The sequence below is a fragment of the Sparassis crispa genome (genome assembly GCF_003851025.1).
Source record: "Sparassis crispa DNA, contig_000000F, whole genome shotgun sequence".
Classification (NCBI taxonomy): domain Eukaryota; kingdom Fungi; phylum Basidiomycota; class Agaricomycetes; order Polyporales; family Sparassidaceae; genus Sparassis; species Sparassis crispa.
Genome location: NW_020939747.1, coordinates 2,453,918 through 2,474,882, shown reverse-complemented (window position 1 = coordinate 2,474,882; position 20,965 = coordinate 2,453,918). Strand labels below are relative to the sequence as shown.

General features: G+C 50.8%; 10 protein-coding genes across 10 annotated transcripts; 6 read left to right on the top strand and 4 right to left on the bottom strand.

Moving 5' to 3' along the window:
• Positions 1–297: 297 nt before the first annotated feature.
• Positions 298–2,846, top strand: SCP_0108940 (hypothetical protein; the record flags this gene model as incomplete). The annotated part of the gene is made up of 6 exons (XM_027753124.1): positions 298–405; positions 460–698; positions 748–1,654; positions 1,709–2,251; positions 2,307–2,621; positions 2,676–2,846. The coding sequence occupies 6 exons, from the start codon at positions 298–300 to the stop codon at positions 2,844–2,846; spliced, it is 2,283 nt and encodes a 760-aa protein (XP_027608925.1).
• A 202-nt stretch (positions 2,847–3,048) lies between these two features.
• Positions 3,049–3,662, bottom strand: SCP_0108930 (hypothetical protein; the record flags this gene model as incomplete). The annotated part of the gene is made up of 3 exons (XM_027753123.1): positions 3,049–3,227; positions 3,284–3,403; positions 3,461–3,662. 3 exons carry the CDS (start codon positions 3,660–3,662, stop codon positions 3,049–3,051), a joined length of 501 nt encoding a protein of 166 aa, XP_027608924.1.
• Positions 3,663–3,906: 244 nt separating this feature from the next.
• On the top strand, positions 3,907–5,946 carry SCP_0108920 (WD40 repeat-like protein; the record flags this gene model as incomplete). The annotated part of the gene is made up of 10 exons (XM_027753122.1): positions 3,907–3,990; positions 4,046–4,261; positions 4,324–4,464; positions 4,517–4,783; positions 4,839–4,877; positions 4,929–5,050; positions 5,105–5,193; positions 5,257–5,339; positions 5,398–5,413; positions 5,465–5,946. 10 exons carry the CDS (start codon positions 3,907–3,909, stop codon positions 5,944–5,946), a joined length of 1,539 nt encoding a protein of 512 aa, XP_027608923.1.
• Positions 5,947–6,270: 324 nt separating this feature from the next.
• SCP_0108910 (hypothetical protein) lies at positions 6,271–6,792 on the bottom strand (the record flags this gene model as incomplete). The annotated part of the gene is made up of 2 exons (XM_027753121.1): positions 6,271–6,645; positions 6,706–6,792. The coding sequence occupies 2 exons, from the start codon at positions 6,790–6,792 to the stop codon at positions 6,271–6,273; spliced, it is 462 nt and encodes a 153-aa protein (XP_027608922.1).
• A 353-nt stretch (positions 6,793–7,145) lies between these two features.
• On the top strand, positions 7,146–9,556 carry SCP_0108900 (Pre-rRNA-processing protein; the record flags this gene model as incomplete). The annotated part of the gene is made up of 6 exons (XM_027753120.1): positions 7,146–7,284; positions 7,341–8,091; positions 8,150–8,296; positions 8,347–8,404; positions 8,457–9,295; positions 9,352–9,556. 6 exons carry the CDS (start codon positions 7,146–7,148, stop codon positions 9,554–9,556), a joined length of 2,139 nt encoding a protein of 712 aa, XP_027608921.1.
• Positions 9,557–9,729: 173 nt separating this feature from the next.
• On the bottom strand, positions 9,730–10,637 carry SCP_0108890 (Nuclear movement protein; the record flags this gene model as incomplete). Its single annotated transcript, XM_027753119.1, has 7 exons — positions 9,730–9,792; positions 9,851–9,892; positions 9,946–9,963; positions 10,017–10,038; positions 10,088–10,232; positions 10,296–10,490; positions 10,550–10,637. The coding sequence occupies 7 exons, from the start codon at positions 10,635–10,637 to the stop codon at positions 9,730–9,732; spliced, it is 573 nt and encodes a 190-aa protein (XP_027608920.1).
• A 266-nt stretch (positions 10,638–10,903) lies between these two features.
• On the top strand, positions 10,904–13,459 carry SCP_0108880 (predicted protein; the record flags this gene model as incomplete). The annotated part of the gene is made up of 10 exons (XM_027753118.1): positions 10,904–10,930; positions 10,987–11,204; positions 11,298–11,509; positions 11,560–11,628; positions 11,673–11,757; positions 11,806–12,082; positions 12,136–12,241; positions 12,295–12,362; positions 12,416–12,576; positions 12,649–13,459. 10 exons carry the CDS (start codon positions 10,904–10,906, stop codon positions 13,457–13,459), a joined length of 2,034 nt encoding a protein of 677 aa, XP_027608919.1.
• Positions 13,460–13,843: 384 nt separating this feature from the next.
• SCP_0108870 (ADP,ATP carrier protein) lies at positions 13,844–15,153 on the top strand (the record flags this gene model as incomplete). The annotated part of the gene is made up of 8 exons (XM_027753117.1): positions 13,844–13,886; positions 13,939–13,967; positions 14,029–14,097; positions 14,150–14,300; positions 14,350–14,670; positions 14,718–14,829; positions 14,882–15,084; positions 15,143–15,153. The coding sequence occupies 8 exons, from the start codon at positions 13,844–13,846 to the stop codon at positions 15,151–15,153; spliced, it is 939 nt and encodes a 312-aa protein (XP_027608918.1).
• Positions 15,154–15,380: 227 nt separating this feature from the next.
• Positions 15,381–17,907, top strand: SCP_0108860 (Putative ATP-dependent helicase; the record flags this gene model as incomplete). The annotated part of the gene is made up of 10 exons (XM_027753116.1): positions 15,381–15,754; positions 15,809–15,919; positions 15,969–16,166; positions 16,219–16,559; positions 16,618–16,706; positions 16,756–16,897; positions 16,948–17,229; positions 17,281–17,467; positions 17,529–17,724; positions 17,779–17,907. 10 exons carry the CDS (start codon positions 15,381–15,383, stop codon positions 17,905–17,907), a joined length of 2,049 nt encoding a protein of 682 aa, XP_027608917.1.
• Positions 17,908–18,304: 397 nt separating this feature from the next.
• Positions 18,305–20,938, bottom strand: SCP_0108850 (Pseudouridine-metabolizing bifunctional protein; the record flags this gene model as incomplete). The annotated part of the gene is made up of 17 exons (XM_027753115.1): positions 18,305–18,384; positions 18,437–18,648; positions 18,707–18,713; positions 18,764–18,875; positions 18,926–19,327; positions 19,382–19,453; positions 19,512–19,579; positions 19,638–19,670; positions 19,719–19,931; positions 19,984–20,029; positions 20,090–20,170; positions 20,229–20,244; positions 20,297–20,387; positions 20,450–20,481; positions 20,534–20,550; positions 20,598–20,648; positions 20,729–20,938. The coding sequence occupies 17 exons, from the start codon at positions 20,936–20,938 to the stop codon at positions 18,305–18,307; spliced, it is 1,743 nt and encodes a 580-aa protein (XP_027608916.1).
• Between the last annotated feature and the right edge of the window lie 27 nt (positions 20,939–20,965).

Genomic DNA, 20,965 nt, shown 5'->3' with positions numbered 1-20,965 from the left:
TACGGCGGGTGTTAGTGAGAATGATGCTTGGTGGTGCTTCGTGAAACGTTTATTATATACGAATAAGTAAGCTCACTAATTCAATGCTGTCTGATGCTTTTTACAATATAACTGTTCAACGACGTATATGTACAATCTCCGCTTCTTCTGCTCTCTTCTGCTCTCTGATGTAAGCGCCCAAATGCACGTGATGAGTGGCCTGTCTTTGTGCGCGACTTTGCGACTGATCAAGGACTACACACTTCGACATACACAATCGCGCATGGCATTCTGAAGAATAACAACGTCACGTATCGTATGTCTCAACGCGTACAGCTATTCGTGGACAAGTTCGGGCAGCCTCTCCGTGTCTTTGTGGAGGCCTCAAGCGTCCTGCAGCGTCCCAAACTCATCAGGAAATTACGAGTTGCGTTCCTTCCATCTTTGAGCAGCCACCCACAACTAACATTTGAACTGAAGAATGCGGGTGCTGTGATAAGCCATGGGCCCGCGGAAGCACAGATCATATTGGTCAATCCAGTCACTGAGGCAGGAACAAAGTTCGTGGCGGATTGGGGCTCGGATCCAGGAAAGGTCGTGTTGGACTCGGCATGGATACGTCGATCAGAAGACAATGGAAGACCACTATTAGTGGATGAAGATTGGGGTGGCCTACGAGTGCAAGGTGGTTCAGATCCTGCGGTCAAGGATGTCGAGCAGTCAGTTGTCCCTCCTCTTCCAGGTAAAATTTTCACTAACCCGACCAAGAAGTCCTCTGCCGACCCCTCGACAGACACCACCAGATGGCGTTATCCCCGATCAATCCAGAGAGGATGTCCCAATGGTACTTGACCAGCAGAGTCAAAACAGCGTCCTCCTGAATCCTCCATCCTTATCCCAACGTGACATTAGTTTCAACAGTACATCATTTCCTCCACAGCCTCAGCCTCAGCCTCAGCCTCAGCCTCAGCTTCCGCATCTCTCGCACGGGTCTGTAGTGGAAATTTCGGACATTACGGTCGGCCCTATGGCTCAGGAAACTGCTGCCGTTGTACTGCCGATTCCTTTGATTGACACTATCCGCGATGTCTTCAGACACCATGTGTATAACCCTGCTCAGTATACTGCTTATCCTCAACAGCCTCAGAACCAAATGCAGATGGGAGTGTTTCCCGCACAATCAATGACAACCAACTTCGCCCAGCCAGGTTCAGTTCTCCCATCATTCCCGAACACGTCTCAGCCAGCTCCTCTTGAGAACTCCGTTGCAATGAGTCCTGCACCTGCCAACTTGTCTGTGCCTTCCACGCCTCTGTTGCCCCAATCATCTCTAGAAGACCGTCTGACTGCGTCCACGTCTCCACCTCAAACGTTACCTTCCTCTTCGAAGAAACAAGTATCATTTAGCTCAATAAACTCACCTTCGTCATCTGCCTCCCGCTTCAAGGGCAAGGGTCACGCTTCATCCCATGAACGGCCTCTGAACCATCATCGACGTGATAGTCTTCAAGGCGAGATGTCCTCATACAGCCCTTCCCCTACACCTTCTCGACGCAGTGTATCCGGAGCCCCTCGACCTGCGGGCGAAATTTTCAAACACAAATCAGGAAAATCAATGCTATTCGTTGTACAGGTTGATATCAGAAATAGGATAGATATTGTGGGTGCTATAAAGGTAAACGTCTTATGTTCCATTGGTTCTGTATAGACCTGACGCATGTAGTTATAGAAACACGGTGGAAAAGTCATTTCTGAGATCACTCAAGCAGACTACATAGTGCTCACCCCAAATTCCAAGAACTTTCGCGACCTGCTCCAAGCTACTGTCAATGCTGGAAACCCCGCTGTACAGGCGAGCTTTGTACGCGACTGCGTTGAGGAAGAAGCACTGCTGGATGAAGGGGCGTACTCGTTCGACAACGTGGTTGTCAAACGAAAACGTGGACGACCATCTGCAACGGACAGCCCGTCGGCTAAGTCGCGTATTCGGAAGTCTCCGAAGACGGAGAAAAATAACACGGAAGATGAACACGATGTTGACTCTGAGGAACGAAGCAAGCGGAAAAGGAAGGAGAAGGCGCGCAATGCCAGTCTCCCGTTGGATACCTCCAGACCCTCTCCTCCCCCCCCTACAACAGTGGTCAAGTTATCGGAGGGTAAGAACATCTTCACGCCTGAAGAGCGAGCGTATGTGACGGCGTACATTCCCATTCTCTTGGAGAGAGATCCTGACATGTCGTGGGATGCTATGGCCCGGAAGATGTCAGAGAAAGTATGTGACCAGATGATTTTACTTCATCATCTTTACTGATGGAGACCGCTGATAGATACCTTCGCATCCCAAAGGTTCCTGGATATCTCATCTGAATAAAAGGCGAGATGAAATCGACACTTTCAAGAAGAAGGCATGGATCGCATTCCGGAAGCGTCAGAGCGAAACTACTTCTCCGCCACCTGAATCTGCTATATACAATGGAACGTATCCATCTGGCTCTCAAGCACCTGGACCACGTACGGCTCAACCTGCACCACCCCCTGCGCCTTCAGCGACCAGAGACTTCAAAGTCATCTGCGACTTCTTTGCCCTCGGTGGTGCAGATAACAGGACGGACAACGAGGTGTGGATCGAGTTGGGCAGGCTGGTAGGCGTGGCGCTTTGTTCCATCTCTTTCATACTCATTCACACGGTTGCACAGCATCCGACTCGAACCGCTGAAGGATGGCGCGATTTCTGGGAGGAGTATGGCGAGGATATAAACGCGGAGGTCCAGAGACTGGCTGTGGTGCAGGAGCGGCAAATGGCGCAGCAGCAGCAGGAACAGGCGACGTTCACCCGTGGCACACAGATGAAGATGGAACCTGTGTAGGCTTCTATGATCATGAGTAGAGATTCGTTGGTGTTTTTCTTGTATGCAGTATACACGTATTATGATTATTGCTAATACTCAATGCATTGTTGTTGTTCAGTACTTGATCGCAGGCGGCAGGGTGGACAACCACGTTCAATACCATGATGGCTGCACATTATTCACCAGAGTTTCGCAGGTATATTGCTAGATCACCATGCATCTATTCTGATTCTGTCGATGGAACTGGAAACGGCGACCGCGGAGGATGCTTGAAAAATCGCCTTCGCCTCTCCTCTTGTGTCTCCGGCACTCCCTGTAGACTTTTCCCTCCATAATCGAAGGCACCCATCGCTGTGCCCATTACAGCACAAGAAGCAACGGCCATTGGCAATGAGCGTGCTATGTCGCGTGAACTGTGAGGAACGAATACAGCAGACTGATCGAACATAACAGACCTCGGACTCCAGCCAAAAACCCTGCAGCGCAGGCACCCGCCGCACCATTCAATGCATCGTCCTTCTCGCGTTGATTTGCTATCGCCGCCTCGGTAAAGGCGAATGTCGCGCCCATGGCACCTAGACACGAAACCAATCAGTATACTGCGTCGCAACGCAATTCTTGATTGCACTCACCAAAGATACCAATGGTTCCTCCACTCCTGGTGAAGAAGCCCGCCGCACCTCTCGTGTGTGTTCCTAGTGCATTCTGGATTGCACTGACGAAGGCACCGACACCGGCAGCCTGCAACCCGATGATGGACGTGTATTGGAGGGTCGGCTTGGGTTCGTACTCGTTGGGAGGCGGGCCCACGGCTGGCTCAGGATTTTCAGCCATGTGTAGGCAGAAAATCAGGCTATACAGAGTATAAGTCTGAGGAGGCTCGAGGGGTCGAAACTGAAGTTGTGTCGCGCGCCGGGACGGGCAGGACACGGCGGCAGCGAACGACGCCTGTTGGCCAATCACGGACGCGGTTTTCCGATACCAACCTCTGCGCCACCAACTTGCAAGTACTGCTTCCTGCCAGTCAACCTCAGACTTGTGTTCTGCTCGTAACCTGGGGACCTCTCTCGCCGTAATAATGGACCAGTTCGTGCCCGACGCCTTGCCTTGGTATCAAGGCTCCAAAGATTATGTCCCGTTCACTCTCGCAAAGCTCATAAGCGTCCGTCGCCGCGGTTCCTGTACCCTCTGCGACCTATAGCTCACCATAGCGGCAGTCAGACAACCCTGACGCTCCCCCGTTCTACTGCACTGCTGCATTTCCTTGGAGTCATACCTCCCTGGCTACTCTATGGACAGATGAAAAGCAAATATCAGACTGGAAGGAGACAGTACAGGAGTATATTGGGTCCATTGCAGTAGGAAGCCGAGGCCGCCTATATGTGTTTCCGAAACTTGCAGCCGCTAAACCTTTCTGTGTGAGACTATGTGACGTATGAATATAATTTCTCAGAAAGCGTTCAAGGACCACGATGCTGAAGATTCTAACATGCAGGAGTCCATGGAAGTTCATTGCGTTACTTGGGCTTTGAGAGATGTAGCCGATCCGCTGGTCGTTTTCGCGGCTTCTAGCCTCATCTTAGTCCTCCGCGTCAAGACACGGAAAGTGATAGGACAATTGCGTGGGCACGGCGGTGTAAGCGTTTGAACATTGACACTGGCGTACATTGGTCTCATTCGACTCGAAGCCGATAACATCAATAGCCGTCCACCCTTCCCATCCATACCTCTTCTGCACAACATCAAGAGACTTCACGACGCGGATATACGATTTGACACTCACTGCCTTACAAAAGCCCAATAACCCCCATTGGCCTCCTGGGACGTTACCTAGCCTTGCGGGTCCGGCCCATGGGCTGCAGATGTCAGAACCTGAAGGTGAAGGGTGTGGTCGGTGTGTGGTTGTCCTTGTCGGTGGCCGTTCTGGCGGCCATCGCGGGGCTGTGTTCTGTGCCGTGCGCATCTGTTTTCACAAACATCAGTTGCGGAAGTTAAACAACATATCCCCAGGCCTTCCACCGGTCTGAGCCTTTGATCGCGACGTGTGGAGTGAGTAGATCACCGTAGTCCCTTGTGTTCTGCATATTCAATCATTTAAAGATGGATCGTGCAGTGAAAATATGGTGTATACCCCCGATTAAACCAGAGTTCCTAGCCAGAGAGGACAAGCCCTTATTCAGCACCGAGTTCATTCACAAAGCACGTGTACAGTCTATTGCATGGTGAGTGCATTTGTAAGGACGAGCAGGAATCAGGAGTGACTAGCTTGTGTGGAGGTTGAGCCACGATACTTTAATATCTCACTGTGCACCTGCGCCCATGCGCACGAAAAAACCAGACGGAGTGTATTATGAGAACGGAACAGGTGCGTCCCGGTCGAAATTTCTTAATTTCCTGGAATTGCCCGAGTAGCTGACCGCCTCACAAGTTGTAATATGGCGCTGGCTCGGATTCGACAGGTTCTTTCCTCCTGGTCGACCTTTGCAGAAGGTCATGAGGGGATGTGCGAGCGTGAGTATTTTCCCTCGTGCGTAGATTCGGCGATCTAACGACTCCACGTTGTTATCAGGACTGGCGCGGAAGCGGTGCGTATAGCGCGTGTGGTCGCTTCTTACCTCCCTGATGCAACGCGACAGAATCCTTCAAGATCATTTCAGCATATTTCTTACCGCTCGGAAGCACCCTGGAATTACACGTCTTCCAGGATGACGACCACGACCCGCTCCTCCTTATTCCCCTTGGCAAGACCATTCGCATCATGAACATCACGCACTTCACAGCACGCCGCACGCCGCCCTTTCCTCCGGATGCCGAGGTAGTAGAGCTTGCCCAGCGCATGCAACTCAATGACGACGGCGTTCAAGAGCAAACTGAGGGAGAAGATATTCAGAGTGGTAGCAACGACACCACACAAGTCGTTCAGGCATCGCCTGAAGCTTTGCGGTTGACCGCGCTATTTGATAGCGTCGAAGGGTGGGAGGTTAGTATCGATGGGGCCACCCGCGCGCGACCGGACATCCCAGAAGTCGACACATGCGAGGTCGCCTTCGGCGGGAGAGTTATTTTGGGCGTTGGCGACAAAGGAACGATGTTCATATGGCGACGGGCTTCGAGGTAATGAGCGGTCACCTCGTAGATGTCGTTATGGTTCCAGCCTCACACGGAAAGTCAAGCATGCATATCCCGATCTCAAGCCAGTGATGATTCCTGTTGTACTAGGTAATGAATGAAAATACCTCGCTAGCAAGGTAAGGAAAGGAATTTCGCGCGCAGTAATCGCTTGGGAAAGCCCACCAACGCATCAGACAGCTCCGTCGAGGAAACAAGGCGCCAAAATCTACTCGTAGGCTGCTCCTGTATGAAGGTTCCTGAACAGCATATCCAAGATTAGCCCCATCTAAGGGTCGCGCAAAAAAGGACGTACGCCGCATACTTCCATCCTTTACGCAGGCCCATTGAAGAACTCCTCCAACACACCTGTAGGGGACATCGTAGGTACCTCAGCCGGAATGGTGTTCAAAATTTGGCGCTTGTTGTGGTATTCCTCGAGTACACTCGCAGGAGCCATCGTGGGGACTTCGGCAGGGATAACGTTGAGGTCAGCGCGCTCGTGAAGAGAATGCTTAATGGCGATGCGAGCAGAGATGTCATCTCTCGTCACATGGAAGTCCGCACGCTTCTGGTTGCTGTATTCCTCGATGACACCTTGTGGCGCCATGGTAGGAACTTCGGCAGGGATAATGTTCGTGTTGACGTCGGCACGTTTGATGTAAGCGGGAATAACCTCCATCGGGGCAAGGCGGTTAGCGAGCGTGCGCTGTATGACATAACTGAGCACGCGAAGCGATATTGTGTGCAGAGAAAACACTGGACTCACGCGTAGAGGCATAGGCATAGGATACGCGATGACGTGGGCCGCGAAAGAGAAGACCAACGCAAGTAAAATGGTTTTCAGCGCGAACATGATGATATGGATATGTGGGGGAAGAAAGGGATTCCAGTGAAGATGCTGCGAGAGAGGCAATCGGTTCAACCGTTGGTTCAATGGTCGTCCTGCGGCCTAGCGCGGAGATGAACGAAAATGAAAGCAAGAAAGCTACAGAAAATCAGCTTGCTTTCGTGCTGAGACGGAGAAAATAGCGACTCACGAAGGTGGCGAGAGATGGGAAAGTGGGAAAGAAGGCAGAGAGTGACCCGACCGACTTGTAGGTCTTCAGATCGCGATGGAAACACGCTAGTGCATGGATCTCAGATCCATATCCTGGTAGAGAAATTTCCCAGTAAGGCAACCCGCATGATACTTACTGTGAGCCCTCCATGTCTGATCCACGATTCGCCAGGTTCAAGACCGACCCTCGCTTTCGTCGTATTAAAAACCATCAGTCAAAAGTTGTTGTAGACGATCGCTTCAAGAGTGTGCTCGAAGTCGGCAGCAAGAAGCGGAAGAAGGGCAAAGGTGCGCACTGTAGTGCGCATGAATTGCACGACCCATTCAGTGATGTCTAAACATAGGGCGCGTGGACAAGTATGGAAAACCACTGGCGGATACACAAGAGCAGGATGACTTGCGCCGATTCTACCGCATAGAGCAAGACGACAAGCCCGCTGAACCGGAAGCGAACGCTGGTCCAGATTATGCTCGCGGAGCGGTACTCTTGGAATCATCTGATGAGGAGGCAGATGGACCTGAAAACACAGTGGGAGATGACGAAAGCGACATAGAAGGCGTCGTTACCCTGGGACGCGACATCTCGAAGCCCATTGCTGTTCCGGATGAAGAACAAGAAATTGACCTGGATGAAAACAGTTACGCTGAGTTGGATGCTCAGGCTGCTGCCTACGCGAAAGCGAATCCAGAGCAGGAAGAGGTTCAAGTTCCCCGCACTCGGCGACTTGCAGTCGTGAACTTGGATTGGGACTGCGTTCGCGCAACTCATCTCTATCGCATTTTTGCGTCGCTCGTGTCGCCAAATGCATCTGCTGTGGCCTCTTCGTCCACCTCCACCTTCATTGTCAAAGGAAAGCAAAGGCATACTGTGACTCAGGTTGTGCGTGGCAAAGTCTTGAGTGTTCGAGTATATCCCAGCCAGTTCGGCAAGGAACGCATGGCTAAGGAGGAGAAGGAGGGTCCTCCCCCCGAGGTCTTCAAGAAGAACAGGGAACTTGACGCTGAAGAAATTAACGAGCGTACTATCTATGAGACGGGTGATGGCGAGGATTACGATGAGGATATGCTCAGAAAATATCAGCTAGAGAGGTTAAGGTGCGTTCACAGTATCTGCGTCGGTGTGGCAATCCCAGTTTATGAAACCTGAACATAGGTATTACTACGCAGTTTTGGAATGTGACACCGTGGAGGCTGCCTCCCATATCTACACCGAGTTGGAAGGGTCAGAGCTCGAGCGTTCTGCGAACGTGTTCGATCTCAGTTTTGTGCCCGATAACATGACTTTCGACGATGAACCCAGGTACAGCCCACGCGTTTGACTGTGATCTTTCTTCTGACAATTAGTACCAGAGATGAAGCTACTGACGATTTGAACGTCCCTTACAAAGGTTTAGAGTTCGTGACAGATGTACGTGAAATGTACATTGTCTACATAGCATTCTCTCACCAGAACCATTCAGGCTCTTAGGCATTCAAAAGTCAAGTTGACATGGGATGAGGACGACCCGGAGCGGATACAACTGACGCGGCGAATTCTATCGCGCAGAGAGATTGACGACAATGATTTCAAGGCCTATATAGCCTCGTCCACGTCCGGATCGGAGGATGAGGCCAATACTATTATTCAGAAACGCGGAGAGAAAGGGCCTATCAATCGAGACAAGCTCCGCTCACTTCTGCTGGGGAGCGACGTGGATATGCCCGAAGGATGGAACACGGGTCGTGGGGAGGATGATCGTGAGGTCGACATGGAGATCACGTTCACACCTGGACTCAGCACAGCAAATGATGACCAGGAGGAGACTACGCTTGAGAAGTACAAGCGTAAGATGAAGGAGAAGAAGAAGAAGCGCAAGGAAGAGATGGCGAAGAAGGGAGCCGATGATCATGCGGATGAGAAACCGCGTGTGGAGGACGACTTCTTCGCCGGGGAAAGCGACGATGAGTCGGTTGACGAGGATGACGATACAGAGCCGGATGTGCACAAGGCGAAAGGGAAGCGGGGGAAATCCCCGAACGTGATCATAGCCAGTCATCTGAAGGAGCCAAGCCGACATGTGTCGACTGCCGGGGAGCTTGCTCTTCTTGCTTCCTCGGGCAATCCCGACGGCGAGCCCAAACATTTCGACATGAAGGCAGTAATTAAAGCAGAAAAGGCTAAGGGTAGGAAGAAACGCAAGAAGACGGATGCCGAATATGAAAACGAGCTGCAGGAGGACTTCACAATCGACGTCAAGGACGAACGTTTCAAGGCTGTCCACGAAGATTATGCCTTTGCGATCGACCCTAGCAATCCTCAGTACGTGACCTTCAGTCGGCTCGTAGCTGTTTTCGTAATTCACTTTCACGTTTCAGTTTCAAGAAGACGGAGAGTATGTCTGCACTTCTGGAAGAACGTCATAAGAGGCAGGGCAAGAAAGCAGCTGGTGCGAGCAAACGAGCTGTTGTGGAACCACGGGCTTCGGTGGAGCAGAACAACCTGAAGGGCTTGGTAGACAGTGTGAAGAGGAAGAGCGCAGTAGCAGAGCATGCAGGAGTTGGCAAGCGAAGAAGGATTTGATGTGTATTGTGCTTGTATCCAAGAGTAGACATCGATAACATGACGAGATGCTGGAAAGGATACGAAGACGACCTGTGCGATTGATACATAGTAGTTATTACAAAAATTGAGTGTAACATCATATCCAAGCTGGTGGAGTCCGGGCCCTAAGAACAACTCTGACGTCCAAATCCTCATGAGATCTTAGCGTTAGAGAAATCGAGTTCTGGATGGGCTTCCTGGAATTTCTTGAGAGTCTGGGATCAGATGTGAATGTCTGTTTTGGAACCGTTACTATTATTTATAGCCACTAACCTCCATCTTCTTAATCTCGTCGGATGTAGGCTTGCCCATTTGCTATAGCCATGACATGTCAGGTGCGGTTGAGAGTACAAAAGACCATAGCATACCTTCTGCTGATTATCAAACTACACCACAAGTACGTCAGTAGATGGTAAGTGGCCATATGAAATGATCTGACCATCATCTTCTCGACCATGCCCCTGTAAAGACATAAGAAGGATCCACGACGAAAGACCGATCGGTACCTACCTTGTCTCTCCGTCGAGGTCGCTGAGCTGGCTATTTTCCGGCTGGATCTTTGTCGTATCGATTTTAGGATGGTGTGTGAGTACGTTCTCCCACCACTGCTGTTTGTTCACTTTCTCGAGATGGATATAGACCGCTTCTTGATCCTCTGGAAAGATGAAGCGGTCAGAAAAAGCGGAAAATCCAGGCGACACTCATTAGAGTTACTTACCCACCATCCAAGTACTCTCCTCCACCTTAATGTCCTTACACAGCTCGCCTTCCATGATCTTGTCTTTCCCCTTCAGCCCGACACTCAATTTCTTCTTCTGGATTACGACACTGAGATCTCTTCCGCGTGTTCCCTTAGGTACTGGGACAACAATGTCGACTTCCCCTAGTTCCTGCTTCCAAGTGTAAGGCAACCCTGATGTAATCACTCAGTACCACCGGAAGTGCACCGCAAAGGAGTGCAAACAGGCGCACCAGCCTGTTCTGCTGCCTCGCGCTGGCGATCGGCCTTATCACGAACCTCTCTTTCTTCCTTGGTCAACTTGTCGTAGTCGTCAGGCATATCTGCAGGTATAGCGGCGGTTGTGGCCTATGCTGTTGTAGTTGAGCGTATACTCAGCGAGTGCGCAAGAGTGTATATCGAGACTATCGTAGATTCGTAGATCGAGAAGATGAAGACCACGTGATTGAGCTCGTCAAAGACAATTTTCCCACGCCCCCTCAGCCTGGAGGACTTGAGCGCCACCGACTTGACTGTCCAATCTCCTGCCGTTGCTCTCTGACTGCTGCTTGTCCTCTCAACTTATTGGCGTCGCCTTTTGCATCTCGATGGCGACCTCTTGGGATGATTTTGAGGTGAGTCTGAGGTCGTTGGCTAGAGTTGTCGCTGTTTATGATGTTTGGTGTCGCAGACTTCACGGCACAACGTGAAGCTCAATACCGTGGATCGCCTCAAGCAAATACTCACCGGATTCAACGAAGAATGCCAGACGAACCTCACAAAGTCAGGGAAGAAACAGGAACTCATTGAGAGGATCACACGAGAGCTGGATCAGTGGAGGCGCACCAACAATATCGACAAATGGGCCAAAGCCAGAGTCATTTTAAACCAGGTACGAACCATAGGAATGTGAGTAGGTTTCCTCTTGTCGGAACACTTTTCATGTAACTAAATTGGTTCTTCGTTGATGCTATGGTGCTCATGTGTTTGTCCGCCTTTCAGGTACAGTCCTACCAGAATGTCCGGAGAACATTCCTTTACGACCTCCGTACCCCCTCACAAGACGTATCCTGCAGCTAGTTCTGTGGGACACGGATATCAAAGCAGCGTCTCGGGGAGTTCTAGTAGCTTACCCCGTTACGATCCGTATGCACCAGCTCGAATTCCAACTGCGACTCATCCCTCGACATCTACTGTACACCCACCCACACCCAGTAAATATTTGCATACCTTATCTATAGCGGCTTCTGATGAGGATTTGCAGGTATCCGTTTCAAGCCCTCCCCGTTCTTCCGAGTAGAACGAGCCGTTTCGTCTGTTGTGGAATGCCCAGGTATATGTCTTTAAATCCCTGTGGCATAACTGACACAAAATCAGAATCCACGAGTGCCTTGGATCGCCGACAACAGTCAATCGTGTTCACGATGCCCAACGACGTTGTCATGAAATTGAATTCATCGAAGTGAGCTAAATTCCTTCTACGTCTACCTAGGATTTACCGCGTGCACAGTCCCACATATCAGCTTCGTCTGTATTGTACATCATCGACGTACTACATGCCTTCCAGTGCATTTCGAACTACATCGGGGCCCTGTCCAATCGAATTTCCGCCTACGTGTGAAGTTCGAGTGAACGGTGTCCCTTTGACGGCAAATTTGAAGGGAATGAAGAAAAAGCCGGGAACAGCTCCACCCCCCGACTTAGGAAAGTCGCTGAGAACATCCAGTGGCGCATCGAATCGAATTGAAATGGTGTATGTCAACAGTCAACAGCCTGTCCTATCCAAGGTACGAAATTCAGCCCTTATAGAGTTTGTGTTGTGCTCACTCTAATTTACCAGAAATACTACCTTGTGGTCATGCTCGTTGAGACCACCACTGTGGACCAGTTGATCGAGCGTCTGAAAAAGGGGAAGTACAAGAGTAGCCATGACATCGTCACGAAGAGTACGCCGGATTTTACTTTTTCTCCGTTGCTTTTCACGAAATACCTTACATAGTGGCTCAATCTGCCGCGACGGATGATGACATCGTGGCGGGTCAGCAGAAGATGTCGTTAAAGTGCCCCGTAAGTTTCTCGGTGTCTGTCAACATAAATGGCTCTTAATTAAAAACAAACAGCTGAGCTATATGCGCATTGTTACGCCTTGTCGATCGTCCCTATGCGTCCATTCTCAGTGTTTTGATGCATTGTCGTGGTTCTCACTCATGGAGCAGACCACGACTTGGCTGTGCCCAGTTTGTGAGAAGGTGCTGAATCCTGAAGACCTCATTGTGGATGGGTGGGTCTTTCAAGATTTGTTTTACGTCGCCAAGGACTGACCCCAATGATTCTCTCTCCATATCCGATCTAGTTATTTTGACGAGATTCTAAAGCAAACGCCTGAAAGCGTCGAAGACGTTCTCGTGGAATCTGATGGGCAATGGCACTCCTCCGATAACAAATGCGGTTCAGCAGAGTGGAAGGCTGCTCATTCACCTGCAAAAGTCCTAGCTGCACTCCATCCTGCGCCTGCTGTGAAACGTGCCGACACTCCTGTAAAGGTCGTACCGAATGGTGTAAACGGCGAGGCCAAGTCCGGTCCAAGTAACGCGGAGATTGTCATCTTGGATTCAGACGACGAGGATGAGGGTAGAGTGAAAAGGGAGCTGTCACCATCATACGACGGTGCCCCTGGAAGCTCCAATGTCAGTCAGGCCTCGCTGCCACCACGTTCGCAGTCTCAAAGTACCGACGTGATCGATCTCACGCTGGACTCTGAGGACGAAGATTCGCCAACGACTCTCTCCAGGAAGAGGAAGACGGTGGAGATTGACTTACCCTCTCCGACTGAGCAAATTTGGAAGAAATCGCGTTCTGAGGCGTCAGTACCCGCGTCGACTCATACTGCCGGGAGCTCTCATAGCTCATACCTCCAGAGCCCCCACTTTCCAGCATCTCGAGAACTTGCCTCGCGTTCCCTCAGCGGTGCTATTCCCACTTCATCTTCTAGCTACCAGCCTTCGTACCCTGGAACCGGGGGAGCACAGTATCTCCCGATGGCTCTGCCTCCTCGGCGACCACCTGGCACTGTACACAACGAGCATTACAGCGATATAACCAATCCTTACATGCCGAGGATTAATGGTGGAGGTTCTGCGTCGCCGAACAGCTGGCGATTGTGAGTGAGCGATGGGAGGCTATTGCTGGTTAGGTTGTCCTGCATGGTATTAATGCACATGTTACGATATCACCTGGTTGAACTTATGCAGAGCGTAATGAGATTGACGTCATGGCTGACAAATATTGCCAGACGGGAGGGATGCATGCCGTGTTGACGCCGTCCGAAAAAAAATTGGAGGGAAGTTTTCAAAGCCGGTGGTTGGCCGGAGGGGGAGTTTGCTGGTCGCTTGCACGGGCCGAATCGGTGGTATTCGGGCAATTGCGTTGCCGGCACGTTCCGAAAAGGTACTTAGCCCTTCTCACGCAATCGGTTTCTTTCTTCAGCTTGTCCACCATCTCCCTCCACTCAGTTCGTTTTCCCCTCCTCCCTCGGTTTCCCCGTCAAAATGGCCGAACAGAAGAAGGGCAAGACTCCTAAGGAGTTCTTCAGTACGTGTGCATTAATTTTTTTTTTCTGCTGCTGATCTGGCACTTATTGCAGTCGATTTCATGATGGGTGGTGTGTCTGCTGTACGTGTCACTTGTTTTGCACATTTCTGGCGTCAGTCTGACTGCGCTTTGTATATATTAGGCCGTCGCAAAGACCAGCGCTGCTCCCATCGAACGAATCAAACTTCTTGTTCAGAACCAAGATGAGATGGTCAGTGTTACGTGTCACTTTCTAACGTTTTTGGGATGATGATTGTGTGCAGATCAAGCAAGGCCGTCTTTCTGAGCCCTACAAGGGCGTCATCGACTGCTTCTCGCGGACTTACCGTGACGAGGGTTTGGTTTCTCTGTGGAGGGGTAACACCGCCAACGTCATCCGATACTTCCCTACGCAGGCTTTGAACTTCGCGTTCAGTCAGTGTCTGCTTTATTTCCTTCAGAAAGTTTTCCTGACGTGTCCCAGAGGACTACTTCAAGTCATTATTCGGCTTCAAGAAGCAGGAGGGATACTGGAAGTGGTTTGCTGGCAACGTCGCCTCCGGTGCTGCGGCTGGTGCTTCATCACTGCTCTTCGTGTACTCTCTGGATTATGCTCGTACTCGTCTCGCGAACGATGCGAAGTCAGCCAAGGGTGGAGGAGCTCGTCAGTTCAACGGTCTTGTTGATGTCTACAAGAAAACGCTCGCTTCCGATGGCATCGCCGGCCTCTACCGTGGCTTCGTTCCCTCGGTTGTCGGCATCGTCGTGTACCGTGGTCTCTACTTCGGTGTCTACGACTCACTCAGTACGTCGTGTATCGAGACATTATTATATCGCTGACGCGTCCTTCAGAGCCTGTTGTCCTCATTGGTGCGCTGGAAGGTTCTTTCCTTGCGTCCTTCATGCTTGGTTGGGGTGTTACTGTTGGCGCCGGTCTTGCTTCTTACCCTCTGGATACCATTCGGTATGTGTTCCTTTGTTTTGCAGTTCGCGTGTGATTTGACGATTGGAGTTAGTCGTCGCATGATGATGACTTCCGGTGCAAAGGTGCACTACAAGTCCATGTTCGACGCTGGCGCGCAAATCGTTGCCAAAGAGGGTACCAAGTCGCTTTTCAAGGGTGCTGGCGCCAATATCTTGCGTGGTGTTGCTGGTGCTGGTGTCTTGTCGCTATACGACAAGTTCCAGGAGGTGATCTTTGGCAAGGTCTACTCTGGTGGTAAGTGGTCTGATTGTTATCAATGTGGCCGCTGTGCTCACAATCTGCGAATGTGTAGGCTCCGGCTAAGCGTGTCGACTTTCGTGGTAATTAGTAGTAGTCCCCTAGTCTCACTTATTGTGCACATTTCCGCAATAGAGCCTGTTAGTAGTTCATTTGGTTTGTTGTTTTGTTCGGATGCCAATGAAGTGCACGTAGATTTGCAAATGACAGATACCCTCAATTTTGGTGCTGAGTCTGAATTGTATAGGCGGAGGACGCCGCGGTCGATACACACTTTGTTGTAATTCTGATCGATGCGATGGCTTGCACACGTCCTGCGGTTTAATTGTGCAAATATTCGTCGGTATAGCGTTACCCATGACAAGCCGGTTGTTCTGCGCCCATACCAGGAGTCCTGCCTGGACGCTTGTCTCGACGCTCTCAAGGCTGGTTCAACTCGTATAGGCGTTTCTCTGCCCACCGGCTCCGGGAAAACAACCGTATTCATATCTTTACTATCTCGCATATCTTCTCCACAGGGGTTCCCGGGCGCAAGTCGTGCACTCATAGTCGTAAATAGCATTGAACTTGCTTTGCAAGCGGCTACTCAGGCAAAGAAGTTATGTCCCCATTGGAGTGTGGAGATCGAGCAGGGAGCCAAACACAAGGCTTCTGGTGTAGCGGACGTGTGAGCTCCTTACTTCCTGAGCATCTGGCTGTTATACTCAAGGTCTGAGTTAAGGACCGTTGCTACATATCAAACATTATTGCAATCCCAACGATTGGCCAAGTTCGATCCCACCTCTCTGAAAGCCGTCATAGTCGACGAGGCTCACCATGCAGCTGCACCCTCGTATGTCCGACTGCCTTGACACATTGTGCAGATGCTGATGTGTATGCAGCTATCGTCGCATTCTATCGCATTTTGACGCATCAGTGAAAAACCCTGATCCAGCATTTGAAGCGCCCAAGCTACGGCATTCCATCCCTATTCTAGGTTTCTCGGCGACCTTCAGCAGACACGACGGTCTTGCTCTTGGATCCGTATTCGAGTGTATAGTCTACCACCGGGATTTTTTAGAGATGATCAAGGAGCAATGGTGGGTTTAGTCGTTGCTGAGGTGTGCTCTGGCGTGGTTGACTTTCACTTAGGCTTTGCAATGTCCGGTTCACGTCTGTCAAAGCTAACATCGATCTCAGTGGGGTCACTGTTAACTCTCGGACGGGCGACTTCAATCCTACCAGCTTGGCGCATGTGATCAACACAGACGTCGTCAACAAGCTTGTTGTGCAGACATGGTTGGATAGGGCGGCGGAGCGCAAATCGACCCTTGTCTTTTGCGTGAACCTCGCTCACGTTCGGCATTTGACGTCTGCCTTTAGAGCAGCCGGTATTGATGCTCGGTATGTCTACTCGGGCACACCAGCTGAAGAGCGCAAGGCCCTCATTGCGTCTTTCAAGGGTGGGAAGTTCCCCGTGCTAGTGAATTGCGGTTAGTAATAAACATTGTGCAAGTCAACCTGTGGGCTTACTGCTGGAGGAATGCTCAGCTATTTTGACGGAGGGAGCAGACATACCCAATATTGATTGTGTAATAGTGGCGCGACCAACTCGCTCACGCAACATATTCGCCCAAATGGTTCGTACAGCTCGGCGAATGTGACCCATGCACTGACGGTTTGTTACAGATCGGCCGAGGGATGAGACTTTCGCCTCAAACAGGGAAGGAAGACTGTCGAATTATTGACTTCGTCGATTCCACCAATCGTATGCCGGGTGTAGTCTCAACGCCTACCTTGTTTGGTCTCGATCCTTCTGAACTTATTGATGGTGAGGTGTGCTCTTGCCTCTGGGTCTCCAGGTGTTCATGCTCGGCTTAGACGAAAGCGCAGAGTCTCTTGAGCAGCGTGTCGAAGCCCCCAGTGAGATGTCGGATTCCAAAGAGACGTTGAGGTTTGACAGCCCCAATGACATCCCCGACCCCAAGTCGGTCACCTATGTCGATTATGAAGACCCATTTGCACTCGTCGACCAATCACATGGAGCGCCGCATATTCGCAAATTGAGTAGCCATGCATGGGTTGGCTGTGGTGAAGACATCTATGTTCTGGAATGTCTCGGTAAAGGACACATCCGCATTGAGAAGACTGAAGGAGACGAAGGTATGTATACGTCAACCTGCCCTTATCTCGGTCCTAACGCCATGCCTGCAGAGAACGAAATTCTGTTTCAGGCTCACTACACACCTCCGACCCTTCCAATGGGCACTGCTTTCACGCTGAAGATCTCACCTTTCCAAAGAAGCAGGAAGATCCTGACGGCGACATCGTTGGTCGAAGCGCTTCGTGGTTGTGACACATACGCAAAAACAAAAGCGGTGCAGGGATCTCTCGCTATGGGGTATGATAGACAGGCTCTGGTATATTGCTGGAAGTCAAACGTTAACAACGCTGATGTCTAGGCTTCTCCGTTCCGCAAGATGGAGGAGGGAGCCCGCCACAGACAATCAGAAGAAGTTCATCGGCAAGCGATGGAAGAGTCGGAAGGATATCGTTATCGGAGATGGGAATGAGCCAGACAGCATTGAACAAAGACTCGCGAGACTGACGAAGGGGGAGGCTGCCAATGTCATTATTCGGTTAAAACATGGCGCCCAGGTATGACTTTTCGTCGCGGTAACAATCGTCTCAATCAATTTTTCACCGTGCTAGGCTCGTTACGAGAAGAAAGCAAAGGCTAACCAGAAAGTAGCCCAATCCATCGCCAAGGAGAGGATGAGAAAAGCAAGAGAACACGTTCGGGTAGGGCCGCTGCCACAGATGGCTGAAACCACATCGTAGAGTGCGTGAAGGTTATTACTTCACTGGTCAACATTTGTAACAGACAATTTGGGTGACACTGCTAGTGGACTCTGTAGTGTAAGTACTGCTGCTCGCTGTGCCTCTGCAATCATGGTGTCCAGTGTTTCGGAGGTATCGAATGCCGTTGGCGTACGCAAAAGTGAGGCCAAGATGGAGCCAACGAGTGAATCGCCTGCCCCCGTTACATTGACGATCTTTTCCTTCGGCAGCCGCATGGCGGGGTAGTGCTTGACGATCGTACGGCTCCCCGATTTGCCTTGAGCGACCACACACCGGCTCTGCACTTTAGTCTGGTGCTGGGACCAGCTTGAACTTCGCGCGGATGTTCCACTGACGCGGAAGACAGTGATGACGCCACGCTCTCCACATTTGACCACTAGATGGTGAATGAACGGGAGAAGCTGAATGGCCATTTGCGCGATCCCATTGGCGACGAGGAATGATAGGGTACCCTTGCTGGAGTCTTCATCGCAGGCATTACGTCTCGCTAGCTGCTCCAGGCTCATACGGAACTCTGACCCTAGTGCCATGTCGTCAATGGCGGTCCACCATTGCTTATGAGCGGTCAGTTCCCACGTCCCACTACTCGCCTCCTGGTACATGTGCTTCAGTTCATGCAGATTCGGTGCGGCGAACGTTATTGGAGGCCGGTTTGTACGATCCAAAAGACCAGCAATGGCAGGGAAAACAGCAGTAGATTTTGGGACGGACGTGGGTTCACTGTTAATCAAGAGCATGGCTCAGGTGAGGATCATCTATGGACATAGAGTTCACTGACAAGAACACTAGCATTGAAGTTAAGAATCCACTCAATATTTGGAGTTGATAGACTTGCCTGGCATTTGCTGTTGATGGCAATAATCAATCAAGGACTTGAGAGCTTCGGAAGTCAGGTTACCATCCACCGCAACCAGAGACGGGCGATGCTCTTCAAGTGTCTGTATCACCTGCAAGGGACGTTAAATCATGCTCGCAAGGCCCTAGCATTGCATCGTACCTTCTGTGTATCTAGAGAGTTGATGATGTCCATGTCAGCTACTCCACCAACAAGGGACCCATCGGTGTCTACCACCATATTGCACACAGCTGACCGCGCGTCGTCTACCTGCAGAAGTCCATCCGTCCGCATTCCCGATTTATGAAACTCATCGACAAGTAAACGGCCAAACGAATCATTGCCGATGGGAGAAATGAGGGCGGTAGCTGACGATAATTCCTCAGACTGCGATGCCAATATACGGTGAGCCGCTTCTGCGACGTTGCGCCCCACTCCACCTAGAGTGACCGCCACCGTCCCTGGGGTAGTCGTGTGCAAAGCGGTCGAACCATCACTGGTAGGGTTAGCTTTTGCAGTTACATCGACGGCGGTAGAGCCAACGACGATCAGCTTGGCCCGAGCCTATAACGTAACATATAAGCGACCATGGGATCAAGGTGCGAGGGGAGCGCTTGCCAGAGGTACGTCTTCCACGGGCTGGGCAACCTCCCCCCTGACAGAAGCTGCGTTCTTTGTCCATGCAGGCGACTGGATGATGATACAATGTTTAGGAGCTGCAAAACCATCGCAAACGCATGATACTGACGACAAGATGACGGCTATCTTCTCGGTCTTTGCGTGTCATGTCTGCATATGCTATAGCAATTTGACTACCTGTGAAAATATACTCGAGATCTAGAAGACCGGAGAAAACAGTACAAGCGCTACTCACCTATGAGTGCTGTATTCTTGATGAGAGCTATGTCTGCTCAACTGTTAATAAACGGATCAAGTGGGAATTCAGGATACCTACTATTGGCCAAAGATTTTCCTTTAGTCAATTCTCCGACGCGTTTCAGAAGCCATGGAGTTACTTCCTTTCCGCGTTTGTTCACACCAGTTTGTTCAGCCTCCTTCAAGGCCTGCTCGACAGCACTTTGAAGCTGTTGTCCGATCGCCTCATATTCTTCCGGTATCGGGACGCCATAGACAACCCCATTGGCCATACCGAGTTGCCGTTGCGTATCTATGTTACCCACATGAGCGAGGCGATGCATTATGAAGATCACTCCCCTTACATAGGATTCGGGCTGCAGTGGCCGGGTCGTCCACCTTCCATGGGCTCTGGCACGGAAGTCAGTGAACGAATCATAATTTCTAGCATCGACGACGGAGCCCATATACCTTAAACCCGCTACGTCTGCTGTAGAATGCCGGGAAGTCGTCTGTCTTGGCATACGAAAGCACGGGAACTCCTAGTGTTTCCTGCGCGTAGATAACGGGCTCGCAAGCGAACCATGCAATGTTGGAATCTGGGTCATACCAAGTACTCCAAAGTTCTATAAGAACAACAGTCAAATTTGTAAAGAATCCAGAGTTTTATATACAGACCGTCCAATATCAAGTATTGACTTGACTCCAGCGGAGACAAGTCCAACGGGGCAGCGAGTAAGTTCTTGCAGATCCGCGGAGATATCCATTGCTGTAGGTTTGACAGACTGTGTTTGAAGGGAAAGATGGTAGCCAATTGTTCCAATTACGCACAGGTCTCCCCACCGCGGTGGACCCCTCCTAGCCTAGTCTCGGTTATACCAGGCGTATATCAGGACTTTGCAACCGATAACTTACCCTCCAGTAGCGAAGACCTTCATATTTCCTCAGTAACTTTCCGTACGCTCAACATGTTTCTTACCTTGATGCCTGCTAAAGCGGCGAATATAAGTGTAGCACTGCATGTTGTTCCCTGTGAAGAAATTTCCGAGCTTAGTTACAGTATCTCCTTTGTGCAAGTTCAAAGCTTCGTCGACGTCTCGAACACTCAACTCCATCTTTCCCCGTGGCAATTGCGGGACCGATGTCACGACGGGATATCTTGATGGCAGCCTTTGCATCGGCCAAATACTCGAGTTCCCTTGCTTTGAGACCAATCTTGACTCGACCGCCAATTATTCCAATCGTTGCGGGAATGGCACCAGCTTCGCGGACGATGCCTTCGACCGTTCGCGCAGTCTCCAGATTAACTGGATGTGGCATACCATGCGTAACGATGGTTGTCTCTAA